The 19,467-nt window shown below is 31.0% G+C and overlaps 1 protein-coding gene across 1 annotated transcript in view; it reads right to left on the reverse strand.

Annotated features, from left to right (window-relative positions):
• Positions 1–19,467, reverse strand: part of LanA (laminin subunit alpha) — a 267,274-nt gene that overhangs the window by 37,727 nt on the left and 210,080 nt on the right. The window contains exons 44-47 of the mRNA XM_075372885.1: positions 16,212–16,395; positions 14,175–14,305; positions 8,816–9,109; positions 1,868–2,078 (exon numbers count right to left, since the gene is read on the reverse strand). Of these exons, the coding sequence (XP_075229000.1) occupies positions 1,868–2,078; positions 8,816–9,109; positions 14,175–14,305; positions 16,212–16,395 (820 nt within the window). The remainder of the gene's footprint in view (positions 1–1,867; positions 2,079–8,815; positions 9,110–14,174; positions 14,306–16,211; positions 16,396–19,467) is intronic.

Consider the following 19,467-nt stretch of genomic DNA (forward strand, 5'->3'; position numbering starts at 1 on the left):
TTTGGTATTTTGCTATATAAAAGCATTTTTTAAAAAAAATTATGAACAACAAATTACTTTTTCTACTTTATAACAACCACTGAAAAATGAATTTACAGTACAAAGACCTATTGTCGTGTGCCATGTTAGGAAAGCATTCTGAAATATACGCTGAAATATTTACAAAGGGTAAGGAGAAATATGAAAATAAGGTAGAGATCAAGCGTTACTCATAAAAATTTAGAGAGCTCGGTTGATGCACAGGATAAGGATGGTCTGCGACTGGCTTCTTGCTATCTATAACATCCTGTTACAGTACATTATCACATCTACTGTACCTTTAGCAGTGGAAACACTACTCAAGACAACCCAGTTAGAATAATTGCCATCTACATGTTTATACTTCCTGAACTTTAATGAGCATTAAAAGTAAATGTTCATAATACATTCACTTGATTAGCAATTGGTCCTCAGAAACTAATCAGATTGTTTTAATAGAATCTACTGAAGTATTTACAGAAAACCACTCATTTACACAAAATTATTTAAGGAAATTATTTTTAGAACTATTCTACATTTTTACTATATGAGGGGGCACCTGAAAATAACAGGAATTTGTACCTGGTGGATTGTAGTCATAGTTATGAATTTTGGCACTAGGTGTACCAAGCTTACAGTATCCTGTTGCAGTCTGGTATATAGCATTACTCTGTATTGTTTGTAAGGCATCCCATATCGCTTTTCCTTGGTGTTTGTTAAACGTGTACTGCGATTATTGTGATGGTGATCATAAAGAGCAATGTGTCTGCATTAAATTTTGTTTCCTCTTAGGGAAAACAGTGGCTGAAACAGTAGTAATACTTTAAAATGCTTTTGAAGAGGAAGCTTTAAGTAAGGCTTAATTTAAAAGTGGTTTTTGCATTTCAAGTGAAGGAAAATGTTAATTGAACCACATCTAAGATCTAGGTAACTTCTACAATTAGCAAAAATGAAAATCTTGAAAAGGTTTGCAATACACTTTATGAAGATTGTCAGATTATTTTGAAGAGATTTCTGAACTGATTTGTATGTTTGAAGTTTTTGACAGAACTTTAACAGATGATTTAAACATTAAATCCATTATTGCAATATTTTTACCTCTGTTGCTAACAGAAGATTACAGTTGTGTTAATTTGTGCCGTGATTTTAAGCACTGACTTTGAAACTATCCACATTTCCTTAATAAATTCATGAAGGGCAATGAAAGTTGCTTTATGGTTATGATTGGGAAACATACGGCAGCCAAGCCAATGGAAATCATTGAATGCATAGAGGCCAAAAAAGCATGAGAAGTTTGATAAAATATGAAGACAATAGTGATTTGCTTTTTTGATGTCAATGAGATTGTTCATAGAAAATTTTTTCCACCTCAAGAGAGTAAAATAGTATTTCTACCGGATATATTGGGAAGATTGTGTGAAACTCTGTGAAGAAGATACCTGGAGATGCAAGAGAATGGTAAGTTGGTCCTATACCCTATCGCCCCACTGTTTTTGTCAAAACAAAACAGTTTTTTTTTCCAAAAAACAAGACAACTGTTATCCCTCATCTGATCTTGTTCTGTGTGCCTTTTTATTGCTCCTGCATATGAAAAATGAACTCAACGAAAAGTATTTTTATTCTGTGGAAGAAGTAAAAAAAATCACTGCAGACCCTGGGCATTATTTCTCTTCAGGAATTTCTAAAATATTTCCAGCAGAATAAATACCTTTGGAACAAGTGCATTCAATCACTGGAGTGTACTTTAAACAGGATTTTAATTTCAATAAGTAAAAATTATTAATTTGTATTATCAATTCTGTTGGTTTTTTGGTACCTACATACTATTTTTTTATAAAAAAAAACCTACCTGATACAAAACACGACCTTCTCGTAATTCAATTGAAAGGAAATTCTGATTATCTTTAAATGCTAAAAACATTAGACCTTCTTTAGCAAAAGTCTTAAAGTTAAATTTAATATCAGTACGAGGTTTCATCTGGTATGGCTGTTTGTCTAATGTAATATATCCATCTCCGCTCATTCTTACAGATGTCTCTGCTGGTGATACCAACCTGTCTCTATAAACAAAGAAAAAAAATATATATAATGAAAATGGTATACAGCCTAAGTATTTAATAAATAGATAAATAGAATAATCTAATTTGCAATAAGATGAACTGGAAATCTCTGTTTATTGACTTCTTCCAGTAACATTTATGTTTTATTAAAAAATAAAAAAACAAAAAGAAGAAAAGAAAGTAAAATGTAAGTGAAGGAAGAATGTACTTAGGCTAGTAAAAGAAATACAATTGGATATAAAGATTACATTGAGAAATTATTACCTTTAGAAGAGACTTGCTTAAAAAGAGAGGAAAGGAAAAAAGACTAATTAACAATTATGCAAACCGATCAAAGTAATATAAGGAAACTTATATAAGGTTGAATAGGTTGATGAGAAATGATGGACATGAAGAGCTTGTGTTAATTGAAAACCTGCAATTATGTCAGAACACTGAACTAGAACTTACAAAAAGTAATCTACAAAACATTATACACTTTTTGTTATTTTTTTCAACCAACAAAATGATTCACAATTATTGTTAACCTGTACACAATTTTTTTAATGTTCAGTTCAAGAAAAATCTAATCGAACAATAATTTCAAAACTAGGAAAATTATTACTCAAATTTCAGCGAAGAAATTCTTTACAGTAAGCAATACTTCGAACATATTATCACCTCGACTTATAGATAATTTGGGAAAGCAGATAACAGATAACTGTGATTCTCTCAGTTCTTAAAAGCATTTTGAAAACCACACAGCAAAAAATACATCTAAGATTAAAGTGACGAGTCCATCATCTAGCAAAATTGTTCAAGAAAAGCTACCTGAGAAGATCAAGAAAGTGCATGATATCTCAAGCTACACTGATCTTTGAATTATGATGATATCATTAAAATCAAGTGGGCAAAGGCAGCTGATTAACAGATGGAGGTTGATCATCAGGCTGTAATAGGTTCTTCGAGGCTTGCACATGGTATAGGCCCATTCAGCTTTTCTTAGAGAGCGGTTCAGGGTGGATCTAGTGTCAAAGGCCAATCTACCCAGGAGATGACTTCAGTAGATTGCCTAACAGTGTTATAACCTCAGACAATGAGAGCCATCAGCTCACTCAGACCTCAGATGGATCATACCAGCAAGTTTGGAAAAAAATGGATAGTCTAAGGGAAAACCACAATTCTCAGTATGATAGTTTTGTTTTTTTATACCATCTAGATAATGGTATTATGTACTTTGGCTAACAACCATATTTTTTGATGCCATAATGAAAAAAAGAAAAAAATCAGATGACAACCCTCTCTTTCATTTTACGAAAATCACTTCAACTGGAGTAAAAAAATATTGTGAAACATTATTATTAGATAGATATGTTTTGGTCTGATGCATTCAGGATTTGAGTACACACATTTACATGACAGAAATTCAAGAATAAACTTTGGAAATTCTGATACCAAATTCCCAATCTCCCTAATGTAAGAATGGGCTATCAAACAGCTTATCAATTTAAAATAAAAGATTTAGATGACAAAAAATACTAAACCATTGCTTTAAAAAAAATGTAGAGAAAATACCACAATACTTAACAAATTAAACTGTCAGGATCAGAAATCATCATCTAATACTAAAATGACATTATACATAACTTTATTAACTCAAGTAAGTATAACAAGTATGAATAAATTTATTGGACAGTTATGTTGTGGTTAAAATATTGGTACTACTGTATGGAAATGAGTAGGGGTATTGATGATAATTAGGGTCACTAATATAATTTTTGTCGACAACATATGAGGATAAGTTAATTATTAACCGCAATTTAGTTATATTTTTGTATATGTTAGTAGTACTGTCGTGTTGCGTAGATGACGCAAGCGTGGTTTAATTGTTGTTATGTCTGTGCAAGTTTGATGCTACTAGGTTAGTTCCATTATTGCTGCCCTGCCATTAATCATGGCTGCTCCGCTTTCTGTTTGCACCAAAGAAGAGCAACGTTCAGTGATCTGTTTTTTGTGGTCGGAAGGTGTATCAGGGACCGAAATTCATTGAACACTTTCGGTACAGTGTGTTGCTGCAACAGATACTATTGATGAAGTGGCACATTGTCTGCAAATTAGTCACGGTTCTGCCAACGAAATCATCAACAACAGACTTGGGTTTCATGAAGTCTGTGCAAGACAGGTCCCAAAACAACTCACACAGTTGCATAAACAAACGCGCTTGGACATCTGCCAAAAACATTTGGATCGCTATGGTAACAAACGGGACATCTTCTTAGACAGAATCATCACAGGTGACGAAACATGGATCCATCATTATGAGCGGGACAGTAAACGACAGCGTATGGAATGGAAACATCCAAATTTGCCCTACAAAAAAAGTTCAAGACCCAACCATCCGCAGGAAAAATGATGCTTACAGTTTTTTGGGACTCACAAGGCCCAGTACTGGGACATTATGAGGAAAGGGGCACGACAATAAACAAAAATACTTTTATTACTGAAACGTTAAAAGAAATAATGATTCTTATGGTTGTAATACAATGTTTAATGATGGCATTGAAATTTCGACATAATTGAAATATGGCTATTCCCAGTAAGAATACGTAAATGCTGTAGGTAAATAATTCTAGAAATACAACTTCTGCATTGAAAAAGAAGTTTATAAATAATCATTAAATTAGATGTAATGCATACTTGAAATCCATCATCTGCAAAAAGAATTAATTTGGAAATTTTAAAGTGTTAGTTATATTATAAATGAAGATCCTAAATTTTATCTTTATAATAATATGGTTGTAGAGTTAATTTAACACATTGTGGACCAGGTTTAAATATCCTTCATTTACCCTAATCCCTGGGCATTTAAACCAGGATCTTTAAATTTATGCATGTATTTAGAAAAAAAAATCATATCTTCACTCACCATTGTCCAAATTTCACAAAACTGCTGAAAATCATGAGGGGAGGTTCTAGTATTGCTGCAAGGTGTGGTCTCTCTGAAAGCAGCTCCTTTCTGAAGTGGTATCTAGCAAAACTTACAAATGTAACTCGATTCTTCTCTAAGTTTTTTTTACAGCACACACTCTACAAGCACTTGTAGGATATCTTTTCCTTCCAGAACAGTAACATCAAGAGCATGTTTTTTCATGTCAACACTCAATCTATGTGGGGGGTCACTAAATGGGGCACATTTGGTTGGTTGGGAAGGACCTGGAGGAATACTGTCAGTATCTGAACTGGAGTCAGAATCTTGTGAGGTTTCCTTTATTATTGGTGTCCAATTTTTTGCCACATCCAAAAGAAGAATGTTCTTATATGCAATTTTTTGGGGGGGTTAAAACAATTTTATATTCTGAATAAATTGAAAAGGCCACAATTTATTAGAAATACAGCCTTCTTGTACCATTTTCTTGTCTTTCTCATAATTGAATAATATGACAAGTACTGATCTGCATGATCAATACCTTTCATATGGTTGTTGTATTCTAAAATGCATACAGGCTTGGATATTTCATCTCCTGCCTTTCTGTCCCTTATACCAGTTATTTGCTGTTGATTACTATGGTTTGTTGAAATCATTCTGATCACCCTTTTATCTTTCCACCCAACAAGTAGCACATCACCCTTACAAACAAATATGAATTCCCCTTTTTTAAATTTAGCTTTCAAAGTATACGGTAAACCTCTATTAGCCCTTATTGTTCCAATCCACCGGGTTGGTCTAGTGGAGAACAAGTCTTCCCAAATCAGCTGATTTGGAAGTCAAGAGTTCCAACATTCCAAGTCCTAGTAAAGCCAGTTATTTTTACATGGATTTGAATACTAGATAGTGGATACCGGTCTTCTTTGGTAGTTGGGTTTCAATTAACCCACATCTCAGGAATGGTTAAACTGAGACTGTACAAGACTACTTCATTTGCACTCATGCATATCATCCTTAGAATTATTATCTGAATGGTAATTATCGAAGGCTAAACAGGAAAAAGAAAGAAGCTCTAATTGTTCCACAAACTCTGGTTTTATTTTCTAATAAACTTTCAGTAATTGAAACAGTATTATAACAGTTATCTTGGTATATGTGATGCATTAACCTAGATTACAATCAAGGACAGAAAGAATAGTTTCTTCCTATCATTTACATTCTCCGGTGTACAGTTCCATGTTACAAACATAACCTGTGTCACTTTCTCATACTATTCTGACCAATAACCCATATTTTATAATTTTAGCACCATAGTATGTTCAAAATCGCAGTCTAAACTACCAGGGAATCATTCCTTCATCTAAAGACAAATTTGCTCGGGTTTATAAACAGTTTTGAATTTATCCAGAAGATATGAAATAAGAGGTGTAATTTTGTACAACCAGTCTATTTCCAGCTTGTTCATTGTCACTAAAATGCCAAAACTGCCAAATTTGTTCGAATCTACTTCTGTTCATAATTTTAGAAAAAATTGGTGTATCAATATAAGAGTCAGTGACCCAGTAGTCTCTAATGCAGTCTTTTTGTACTTGTCCCTTTAGCAAAAGAAGGCCCAAGAATGCTTTCATTTCATTTACAGTCACATCTTTCCATTTGAGAGTTTTTAAGTGACTGTCTATGTACTCCTACCATTTGTTGGTGGTACCTGTTTGTTTCATTACACGTCAAAATAACAAAAAGATCTTCCCCAAAAATCAATTCTATAATATCACTTATATTTTCATTATTTTTCGTTTCTTTTTCCTGTTTAGCATCTGGTAATTACCTTTCAGAAAATACTTCAGAGAATGAATGAGGATGATATGTATGAGAGTAAATGAAGTGTAGTCTTGTACAGTCTCAATTCGACCATTCCTGAGATGTGTGGTTAATTGAAACCCAACCACTGGTATCCACGATCTAGTATTCAAATCAGTGTTAAAATAACTGCCTTTACTAGGACTTGAACGCTGGAACTTCCAAATCAGTTGAATTGGGAAGAGTGTTCACTACTAGACCAACCCGGTGAGTTATATTTTCATTATTAGTAGGTGGAACCCTAACACCTGGAATAACCTCGAAAGGTTCTAAATTCAGAAAATTGTTTATAACTGTCCATGGGTTACCTGAATTTGAGTCATCACTTGAATTGGTTAATTCCGAATCAGAACTAATATTCAATGGCACTGGCTTTTTACGAGTACTTTGCCATTGTATAACTCTTCCACTATCTTTAGAATCCATATCATCATCTTCACTAGGACAATCTGACAGTATATCAAAATGTAATTTGGTTAATTCATTATTTTTTTTATTGCATTTATGATTTAAATCCATCAACTTGTGGGGCACCATTTTTAGACTGGCTGTAAATCCCCCCCTTTTACATAGCTGATATGAATGACGTCCTCAAGGTCAAATATAATGAGCATTCATTAATGAAACACATTTCAGAGAATATTCAGTCAAGGCTACGAACCTTTAGAACTAATAATAAGTTCACAAAAAAAAAATATAAGAGATGGCTTGAGAGTTACCAATGTACAAAACCCGGTGATTCATGTGAACAGTCTTTTGACTAAACAAGACAAATCACGAGAATTCTTGCAACCAGTCCACAATATTTTAAAATGACTGGGTATGCTGCAGAGATTGAGTCTCACTTAATAAAGTGAGAAAATTTTTAAAAATGTAAAAATAATCCACTCTTCTTTAAAATTATGAACCTCATTTTTACATCTCAAGATGTGTAATTAAACAAAATTTCATTAATAATCTGAAATTAATCCATGGGTACTATTATAGGGATGTTAAAACTAGCCCTAAGCAGTTATATATGCTATCAGTTGTAGGATCTTTATTTCTCTTATTATACAAAGAATAAAAATTAATTATACTGTTGAGATGTTAGAGTGGGTTCTTGAGATTGCTTACACAAGAAAATATTGAAAGATAAACAAACTGAAAATGTAAAATACTTTTCTGAAATGAAAAGAACTACTATCAGACATGCCATGTTAGAATTTAGTGATACGTTTGTCTTAAATGACATGAGAGAAATATATATATAAAACAAAATCTAGAAAATAGTTGCTAGTGTCCCAAAAAAAAATCAGCCAAATGGTGTAGTTGGTTAGCATGCTGCCTTCTAAATTATCTGGTTTCTAGTTGAATTTCCACTTAAGTTTTGGCATTTTTTCCACCAATGAGTTCATTCATCACATCTTCCTTGTTAAAATAATTGTGAAGTAAAGTTCATACCAATAATAATTGAAGTAACTATTGCAAAAATAAAAGTCTATTGTTGTATTGTTTAACATAGCTTCTTTTTAGATAATCATGATTGTTTTACTGAATATCAAACTTGCAAAACTTTACTACATAAAATTAACCAGAATTCAAGTACTGAAAGGCTCATTCATTTATGACTTAACATTAAATATGTCTTGAACAATGTAGACCCACCCATACTAGTTTCAGTAAAACAGTCTATAGTAAGAATGTTTTCCTGGGCATCTCATTTCATGTCATAATGACTATTCTATAGAATAAACAACATCCAATTTTGCAATGGGTAATTTTTTCTTTTGGGATAATTGAAAAATTGTATAATTAATGCTCAATTGATAATATTATAAGTTTGACTTTACAGACTTATTATTTCTCTGCTGTCAAAAAAAATCTGTCAGATCATTCAGCCAGGCCCTTGAACAATTTATAAATTTGATTAGCAGATTATTTTAGATAATTCTGAAAAAAAAATATCTCAATAAAAAAATAAAAAATACTATACCTCTCTTTTGATCCTTGAACAATATTTGATGCATCAACAAAATTCCAGAGACTGACACGTTCATCCCCAATAACTAATTCTTCCATGCGTCCTTCAAATGAAGTATATTTGACCTGAGGTTGTATTTCAAAAGTACCAGGATAACCACCAACAAATATTTTGGAGTAGTCTTTATCTAAATTCAAAAGAACTGATCTTCCAGGCAAAATATCTTCTACTATATTATCCTTTATTTTACTTTCATGTTTGGTACCAACATCTTCTCTAATAATAAATTTAACTGTTTTTCCAACCCTTTAAAAAAAAAATATATATATAAATTTTTTAAATTAAAATATACTTAAAATTAAATATAATTAAATTATAACCGTAGTACATTTTTACTGCCGACTCTGAATATGTTGCATTATGATAATAATATTGCTTTGCATACTGTGCAAACCTCACTACCTTGCACTTCGCTAGCTTTCTTACTCCTGAATTGCAGGTTTATGAAACATTGTGCGGCATGCTTTTTGAACATTAATGATATATTATGTTGTGTTGGTTTAGGTAAATGTTGCTAAAAATATTTTTTACATCAAAAACTTTTATTACTGCTAAGAACTCACTTTTATTATCTATTTATTAAATCAATATTATATTTTTTATTCTATAAATTAATTTTTATCAATATAAAAAAAACCTTAACATTTTACAAAATATACAATTTTGGGATTTTAAACTTACTCCATTCTAATTTATGATCAAAAAATGAATTATTTTATAGTACTGTGTAAAGTTAATTAAGCAATAAGGAATTAATTGCTTTAGTTAATTTAGTAATAATTAATTTTTTAAAGGATCCTTATATTTAGGGGTTTATCAGTTTTTTTTTTATTTTTTAAAGGGGTTTTTAGCTTTTATGTTTTCATTATTTACTATTTTCAGTCATTATTTTTCTTGGTTAGAGTTACATTTATTGTAGAATAATATTTTATATTCTACATATATTCTTTTTAATGAATTTGTAAAATTAAAATATGTTAATATCTTAATTACTTGACTGCTAGATGTAGTTATTTATACAAATTGGAAGTAAAATGTTAAATATTCAAAATTAAAAGTAATATATTATAGATTTTTTTGAAATTAGAATATGCTTAATATTGTAGTCAGTGTTATAATTAGTGTGTTTTGTCAATTTGTACCTCCTCTATGAATCATGAGACCTTGCCGTTGGTGAGGGGGCTTGAGTGCTCAGGGATACAGAGTAGCTGGACCGAAGGTGCAACCATATCGGAGAGGTATCTGTTGAGAGCCAGACTAAGGAATGATTCCTGAAAGAGGGCAGCAGCTCTTTCAGTAGTTGTTAGGGGCGTGAGTCACAATGACTTAAACGGCCGTATCAACATCACTCAGTCCTCTGAGTACTGCGCAGCTGAAAGCAATGGAAAACTACAGCTGCTTTTTTTCCAAGAAAATGTGGCTCTCTGCATTTTCACATAGCAACAATGGAGGCGCCTTCCTTGGTAAAATATTCCGGAGGTAAAATAGTCCCCCGTTCGGATCTCCGGGTGGGGACTACTAAGGAAGGGGTCACCAGAAAATTAAAAAATAACATTCTACGAGTCGGAGCGTGGAATGTTAGAAGCTTAAAAAAGGTTGGTAGGCTAGAAAATTTAAAAAGGGAAATGGATAGGGTGAATGTGGATATAGTAGGAATTAGTGAGGTTCGGTGGGAAGAGGAAGGCGACTTTTGGTCAGGTGATTTTAGAGTAATTAACTCAGCGTCAAATAATGGGCAGGCAGGAGTAGGTTTCGTGATGAACAAGAAGATAGGGAGGAGAGTGGAGTATTTCAAAACGCATAGCGATAGAATCATTGTAATAAGGATAAAATCAAAACCTAAACCGACAACGATTGTTAACGTTTATATGCCTACAAGCGCCCATGATGATGATGAGGTAGAGTGTGTATACGAAGAGATTGATGAAGCAATTAAACACGTAAAGGGAGATGAAAATTTAATAATAGTTGGAGATTGGAATGCAAGCATTGGAAAAGGCAAGGAAGGAAATATAGTGGGTGAATACGGGCTGGGCAAAAGGAATGAAAGAGGGGACCGACTTATAGAGTTTTGCACGAAGTATAATTTAGTAATTGCCAACACCCAATTTAAAAATCATAATAGAAGAATATACACTTGGAAAAAGCCAGGCGATACTGGAAGGTATCAGATAGATTATATCATGGTTAAGCAAAGATTTAGAAATCAACTCGTTGACTGCAAAACTTACCCTGGAGCAGACATTGATAGCGACCATAATTTGGTGATAATGAAATGTAGATTGGGGTTTAAAAACCTGAAGAAAAGTTGTCAGATGAATCGGTGGAATTTAGAGAAGCTTGAGGAAGAGGAGGTAAAGAAGATTTTTGAGGAGGACATCGCAAGAGGTCTGAGTAAAAAAGATATGGTAGAAAATGTAGAAGAAGAATGGGAGAATGTTAAAAAGGAAATTCTTAAATCAGCAGAAGCAAACTTAGGCGGAATAAAGAGAACTGGTAGAAAACCTTGGGTTTCAGACAATATATTGCAGCTGATGGATGAACGTAGAAAATATAAGAATGCTAATGATGAAGAAAGTAAAAGGAACTATCGGCAATTAAGAAATGCTATAAATAGGAAATGCAAACTGGCGAAAGAAGAGTGGATTAAAGAAAAGTGTTCAGAAGTGGAAAGAGAAATGAACATTGGTAAAATTGACGGAGCATACAGGAAAGTTAAGGAAAATTTTGGGGTACATAAATTAAAATCTAATAATGTGTTAAACAAACATGGTACACCAATATATAATACGAAAGGTAAAGTCGATAGATGGGTGGAATATATTGAAGAGTTATACGGAGGAAATGAATTAGAAAATGGTTTTATAGAGGAAGAAGAGGAAGTTGAGGAGGATGAAATGGGAGAAACAATACTGAGATCTGAATTTAAGAGAGCATTAAAAGATTTAAATGGCAGAAAGGCTCCTGGAATAGACGGAATACCTGTAGAATTACTGCGCAGTGCAGGTGAGGAAGCGATTGATAGATTATACAAACTGGTGTGTAATATTTATGAAAAAGGGGAATTTCCGTCAGACTTCAAAAAAAGTGTTATAGTTATGATACCAAAGAAAGCAGGGGCAGATAAATGTGAAGAATACAGAACAATTAGTTTAACTAGTCATGCATCAAAAATCTTAACTAGAATTTTATACAGAAGAATTGAGAGGAGAGTGGAAGAGGTGTTAGGAGAAGACCAATTTGGTTTCAGGAAAAGTATAGGGACAAGGGAAGCAATTTTAGGCCTCAGATTAATAGTAGAAGGAAGATTAAAGAAAAACAAACCAACATACTTGGCGTTTATAGACCTAGAAAAGGCTTTCGATAACGTAGATTGGAATAAAATGTTCAGCATTTTAAAAAAATTAGGGTTCAAATACAGAGATAGAAGAACAATTGCTAACATGTACAGGAACCAAACAGCAACAATAACAATTGAAGAACATAAGAAAGAAGCCCTAATAAGAAAGGGAGTCCGACAAGGATGTTCCCTATCTCCGTTACTTTTTAATCTTTACATGGAACTAGCAGTTAATGATGTTAAAGAACAATTTAGATTCGGAGTAACAGTACAAGGTGAAAAGATAAAGATGCTACGATTTGCTGATGATATAGTAATTCTAGCCGAGAGTAAAAAGGATTTAGAAGAAACAATGAACGGCATAGATGAAGTCCTACGCAAGAACTATCGCATGAAAATAAACAAGAACAAAACAAAAGTAATGAAATGTAGTAGAAATAACAAAGATGGACCACTGAATGTGAAAATAGGAGGAGAAAAGATTATGGAGGTAGAAGAATTTTGTTATTTGGGAAGTAAAATTACTAAAGATGGACGAAGCAGGAGCGATATAAAATGCCGAATAGCACAAGCTAAACGAGCCTTCAGTAAGAAATATAATTTGTTTACATCAAAAATTAATTTAAATCTCAGGAAAAGATTTTTGAAAGTGTATGTTTGGAGTGTCGCTTTATATGGAAGTGAAACTTGGACAATCGGAGTATCTGAGAAGAAAAGATTAGAAGCTTTTGAAATGTGGTGCTATAGGAGAATGTTAAAAATCAGATGGGTGGATAAAGTGACAAATGAAGAGGTATTGCGGCAAATAGATGAAGAAAGAAGCATTTGGAAGAATATAGTTAAAAGAAGAGACAGACTTATAGGCCACATACTAAGGCATCCTGGAATAGTCGCGTTAATATTGGAAGGACAGGTAGAAGGGAAAAATTGTGTAGGCAGGCCACGTTTGGAGTATGTAAAACAAATTGTTGGGGATGTAGGATGTAGAGGGTATACTGAAATGAAACGACTAGCACTAGATAGGGAATCTTGGAGAGCTGCATCAAACCAGTCAAATGACTGAAGACAAAAAAAAAAAAAAAAAAAAAAAAAAAAAAGTCAATTTGTAAGGGCAGTACACACATACACATACACATAATACACACACACACACACACACACACACACACACACACACACACACACACACACACACACACACACACACACACACACACACACACACACACACACACACACACACACACACACACACACAACCCCATGTGCACTGCTCAGGTGTGTGTAAATGGGTACTGTGCTCTGCATCTAATGTGGGTGTGAAATGTTGTCTATTATGTGCATATGTAAAATATATTATTATACGTAGATTTATTAGAATACTTACTACAATGTAAATTCTTTTCAGTTTTATTCTTAGTTGGGTTTTATTTTGCAGCTATGTCTGATAATCTCAGCATTTCAGGCCTTCTACAGGTGATGTGCCATTTAAAATATGGCATTCGTTTATGTTTCTTTGAAAAACAAGGAATATTGGCAGAATATATGAAGCCAAATAATTATTCAAGTGAATATGTAGGCAAATTATAATCAGATGGACCACTGATCTACATCTCCAAAACATCTCGCAACAATAATCATGTGATTGCTGGGTCTGCAGCCCATCTTTTCTGGAGTAAATCTCATCTAAAAGCATTATTGGTATTTATAACTTAAATATATGTTAAATTATATATAAAAATGGAATAAAAAAATTTAGGATATGGAAATAGGCTTTTCAGAATTTTTATGACAATGCAAGTAACATACAAGTGCCCATTTACACATGCATTCATAACTTACATTGTAACTAACTGATTTTTATGTTAAGTTTAAATTAAGAGTGGCAAGTTGTAAAATTAAAAAGACAAATTAATTTAAAAGATTCTAAATTAAAAAGTCAAATAAGATTATAATTAACAATTAACTTACCTTTCAATAATAGCTTGGTACCATTGGTCGTCAGCTACAAATTTATCATTAATTATTTTGGTAGGACCAGAACCAAGATCAATAGTAACAGTTGGAAAACCGTTTTCTATTTCTAGAGCCATAAAATCATCCTGAAATCATAAAAGTTAAACTATTAAAAATGAAATTTTAAAATATTAAAAAATTTTTTCAATTCAACAACAGTACATTTAAAATAAAAGTTATAAAAACTTCACTTCTGCTTGTGTTAATATTTGTGTTATACAAAGGTTCTTTAAATAGAATGTCACTATGACACTGAATGTTGCAGTGCCTCTGGATGTAGTACTAGTGTTTAAAGTAGATTTTATGAAAGATCTTTGCTGATTATAATCTGTTCAAAACGTCTCTCATTTAAATTGTATTTGTTCATCTAAAGTTTTTATTTTGTACCAGTATAACTGGATTTGTTGACATTAAAGAACAAATGTCTTTTGTGTTTTTGGAATTGATGTTCATGCAAATGTGCAATTTGTTTCACTGATTTGTGGCTCATGAAAGTGATATCAGAGGTACAGATAAATACTTCAATAAATCAACATTCTAAATACACAAACATATTTAAATTCTGGCACACTAAATAAAAAAAAGATCTTTTGAAACACAGTTTATACACCAGAACAACAACAAATAGGATTACAACAATTACTGCTCCTGTGGAAGCTTCAGAATGACCTTAACATATTATTGAAAGCAAATTAGACAGAAAGGCTTTGCCAGGAGCTCAGGTAAAGGTAAAGGTATTATAATCTTCATCTTAAAATAAAGTACACAATAGTCAATTTTTAAAGGCTTCCTTATAATTTTCTTTTGAATATCTGCTTTCTCAGTAACGGACTGCCTGATTTTTTAAAAATAAATTAGATAAAAAGATTTTAATTCTATTTTTGTATTCAGAATAAATTATAATTATATGCTGCTTAAGGGCAATATCACTTTGAATTAAAATATAATAAAAGTAATATCTAATAAAACATAATAATAATACTTATATTAAACATAATTCTGCCATACAATGTTGTTCTGTGTAATGATAATGTTGAAACAACATACAACATACGGACACAAATAAAATAAATACAAAAAAATTCCTCATCTTTTCATAATTCCAAAATCTCATGATGTAAATATAAATTACTACGGATGGCGTGTGTAATGCACACTGGGACATAAAAATGGAGAACAAAATGTCATACAAAGTGACAGGTGCAGCCATCTTGTTTATTTCATTTCCATACTAATAATATTCTAAAACTTGTGATCTCTCATTTTCTCTTCTGATGCCCTATCATTTTCTTTAAGTCGCCATTGTTATGGAGTCGAATACATTTGCTGTCAATGAGTCTAAAACAACATGCAGTAATTGAATTTTTAACAGCAGACAAAGTGGCATTCATCATCATCTAAAAAGGTGCTGCAACTTTTGATCACAGTACTGTGAGTAATAACATTTTATGCAAAGAGAATATTGAGAATAAACCTTGCAGTGGTCAACCAGTTTTTGTGACTGATGAAAATATCAAAAAGAGGGGGCTTTTTGTTTTTTAAGCCTCTGGAACCACCTTTAGGTGTTATTTCAAAGGATGAAATGAAATGGGAATTTTGAAATGTGACTAAGTACCTGGATCAACTGCAAAGTTTGGGCAATGCATAGAGGTTAAACCACCTTAGGAAACATAAAAAAAAGAAAAGAAAAAATGGACTATAAAAAGTTTAATCTGAACTTATTAATTACAATGATTTATCTTTTAACAAAACTTTACACTAGTAGATGCTTATTGGTAGTGAAGTTAATTTTTTAAAGAAAGATCCAGTGGTTTCCATTACAGAGTTAAAGACTACAGAATGTTTTGAATGAACTTCTACAACAGTACTGAAGTAATAAAAAAAATTATTTTACGTATAATAGTTAAAAAATAAACTAAAAACTACTTTGAAAATACTATAACACTGTAATATGGTAAGATTTATGATAAATTCTATTTCTTTAATACTTACAGTATTTGTACGTCTCATTCTACGATGAGTACCTATTTCATTTCCAATATAAAATACTAGTCCATTTGGTTTATCAGTTAAGAAATAAATTGAAGCGACTGAATTCAATCCTTGCTGAGCAAGATTATCTGGATTTTTCAGTTCTAATGTTGAATTTCTGTAGAATGTTGTTCCTATGTTTATTCTGAAAGCAAGTAATTAACTACTTTTAATTTATCATATTTGCCTGAATATGGTTGAGGTTTTTTCCTACTTTTCTCCCACAAAATGGGGGTCAACCTAAAAGCGGGGCTGATTTAATTTGAATTTGACAGGCTTTTAAAATGTTTCATAGTTAATTTTTGTTTCTGTATTCATGATAAGAATTTTTACAGTTTGTATTTATAGTAATAACTTTACTATAATGAATACATATATCATGAATACAGTATTCATGTAATATCTTTGTAGTCATAAGGCATAGGTTATTTACCTATTATTACTAATAAAAATACCTAATTAAGAATTTCTTATGTTCATAAAGATATTGACTTTTTAAATTATAATAGAGACAAATTTTAAATATAGAATTACATTTTCAAACTTTTAAGAAAAAGGATGAATAAATTTAGTTTATGTAACCAATGAATGTTTTTCCCATTTCTGTGAAACCTAGTTTTTTATTTCATTTATTTCAATTTTTACTTCAAACAATGTTAATTAAACATTAAACAAGTACGTATAACATTGTAAAATTTTATAATAAAATACTAATATGATAGTATAATAAAAAATATGTATAGCACTGTGTAATTATATATTTTAAATTTCAAAATTAATTTCTTATTCATGGTAAAATTTTATCTGGTGAAAAAAATTTCTATCAACTTTTTTCCTGAAAATTAAATTAAAAAATGGGGATTCACATATATTCAAGCAAATATGTATATATAAAAAAGTATAAAATAAATATATTCCTTTATTAATAGAATGCATAAAACATTTCAATCCCAGGATATTATATAAATCACATAATGTCTTGGCCAAATCAATTTGTATGGTGAACATCTATATGTTAACTATGGTGGGTTAATATGAGGTTACTGAGAAATCTATTTTTATTCATAATAAATATTGTGAGATCGGCTTTTTTTAATTGGAGAAAACACATAAAATTATTGAATTAATATGGAAGTAAAACCTAAATAAAAAATAAGAATGTTTATTAATATTACTTCTCCATAATCTATATACATAGTTTGTCTAGTCGAAGATGGTCAAAATAATTTCCTAAAGAATTTGTGAATTTGACCCTACATAAAGTGCATGACAGCATATTCATGGTAATTAGAAGTTATAAGTAGTCAGTATTAACTATAATCTTAAAAATTGTACACACTAAATGCATTAAATGAAATATTTAAGAGCTTGAAGCTTTCATTCAAATTAGTGAAATTATGCAAATAATGAGAATCAATATTCATATAATAATTATTAAGTAAATCAATGTTTATTACTACTTTTAATGTGTTCTGGCGTAACTGGAAAATAATGCTAAATAAATTCACAGTGAAGGGGAAATGACATCCAGCACAAATATGTTAATTATTTTTTGTTTTATAATTTGAAGATTGATACACTGTAAATATTCTTCCAAAATAACTTGTTTATAAGAAATTTTATTTGAATGACAAGAAAAGAAAGATTCTCATCATAAAGTTTTATTAAGCTAGCTAGCATAGAATAAATGCTTCTAGGTTACAAAGTTACAAGGTTACACAACCATGTTAAATAAATTAAATAATTATTGAAATCGATCAATGTCCAGCAAAAACTACTAAAGAGAAATTGATGAAAATTTGTATTAATTTCCATTAAATTCCATAGTATTCATTTCCAAATTTGTATGAAATTTTTTTAAATTCCCAAGTTTAAAGGGTTAAAATGAAGTAACAATGAAATTTACTACTTTTTTAAATTTCTCTGTAACAAATGAAGTTATCAACTTGATTTTTAGTGTGTGTAATTTTCATGTAAATATATAAAGATCAATTTCTAGATTTTTTAAATTCGACCTTGTAAGCGGTGAAGAAAGGTAAACGTTTTCAGCAATGATTGCATTGATTGAAGTGACCAGTCCATAATCAGTATATTTTCTAAAGTACGAACAGAATTTACTGACAACAATTTTTCATAACATAAAATATATTATACAATTCATAAATAATTTCAACGATTACTACTTTAATCCTATTTACAATTAATTGTAGATATTAGTAGGCAACATTTTTAAAGTAATCAACAATTCTGTAATTCACTAAAATGAATTTAAATGAATATCTCTTTAAACAGATCTAAAATAAAACAGATAAAAAAGGAGATTTTGTTTAAAGCAAATGTCTGGTTTTCACTTTAATATGTTAACTTTAAACTACTATGGACATGTAAATTAAACATCTGTTTCATTAAAAACATTCAGTTGTTTCACAAAATGAATGGTTCACATTCATATGAAACTATTAGTTAACACTGTTTGTTATATTCTCGTAACTTGAAATGTATGTAAACTATTTCAAGTAAGATGGTGTTTTTTTTGTGTCAGCAATAACATCAACTGTACCAGCTGTATAGTGAATGTAAAGTTAACACTAACTGAAGGGCTGAATTTTTCCTTAATGTTTTTATTTATGGAACTTCCATAATCTTTATGAATGGTAGATACTAGTAAATCAGTTTTTATGGCAATATTAACAACATTAGATTTACCGACACATATATGATCCTTTTCTAATAATAATTTATTTATATATTTTTAACATTACTCTGTTTTCTTGGCTAAAGCTTATGACTCAAACAACACAAAGGCTATTTGTAAATTATTAATCTGTGGTTGAGTAATAAAAATAAACAAAATAAATTGAAAAAATTTACTACATACAAAATTTACACAAGTTCTTTTATTACTTCTCAACTAATTCCTGTCCAAATTCAAGCATCTATTTATTGTGAACAAGTTATTTCTTGTCTATTCCCTCTTCAAAGAACGATGCTGTCAAAGTACCCATGAATTCATCATCATTGCTTTTGAAATGTTGAATAGCCAGCCAATTCTTCAATTTTGTAAAATGATGAAGATTAAATGGTGCCAAATCAGGGTTGTAAAGGAGATGGTAAAAAATCTGCTGCTTAAACTTATTTAGTACATCCTTAGATAGTAAAGGCAGTTACTTTTATACAGATTTGAATATCAGATCATGGATACCGGTGTTCTTTGGTG

Source organism: Lycorma delicatula, chromosome 8, assembly GCF_047948215.1.
Source record: "Lycorma delicatula isolate Av1 chromosome 8, ASM4794821v1, whole genome shotgun sequence".
NCBI classification, from domain to species: Eukaryota; Metazoa; Arthropoda; class Insecta; order Hemiptera; family Fulgoridae; genus Lycorma; species Lycorma delicatula.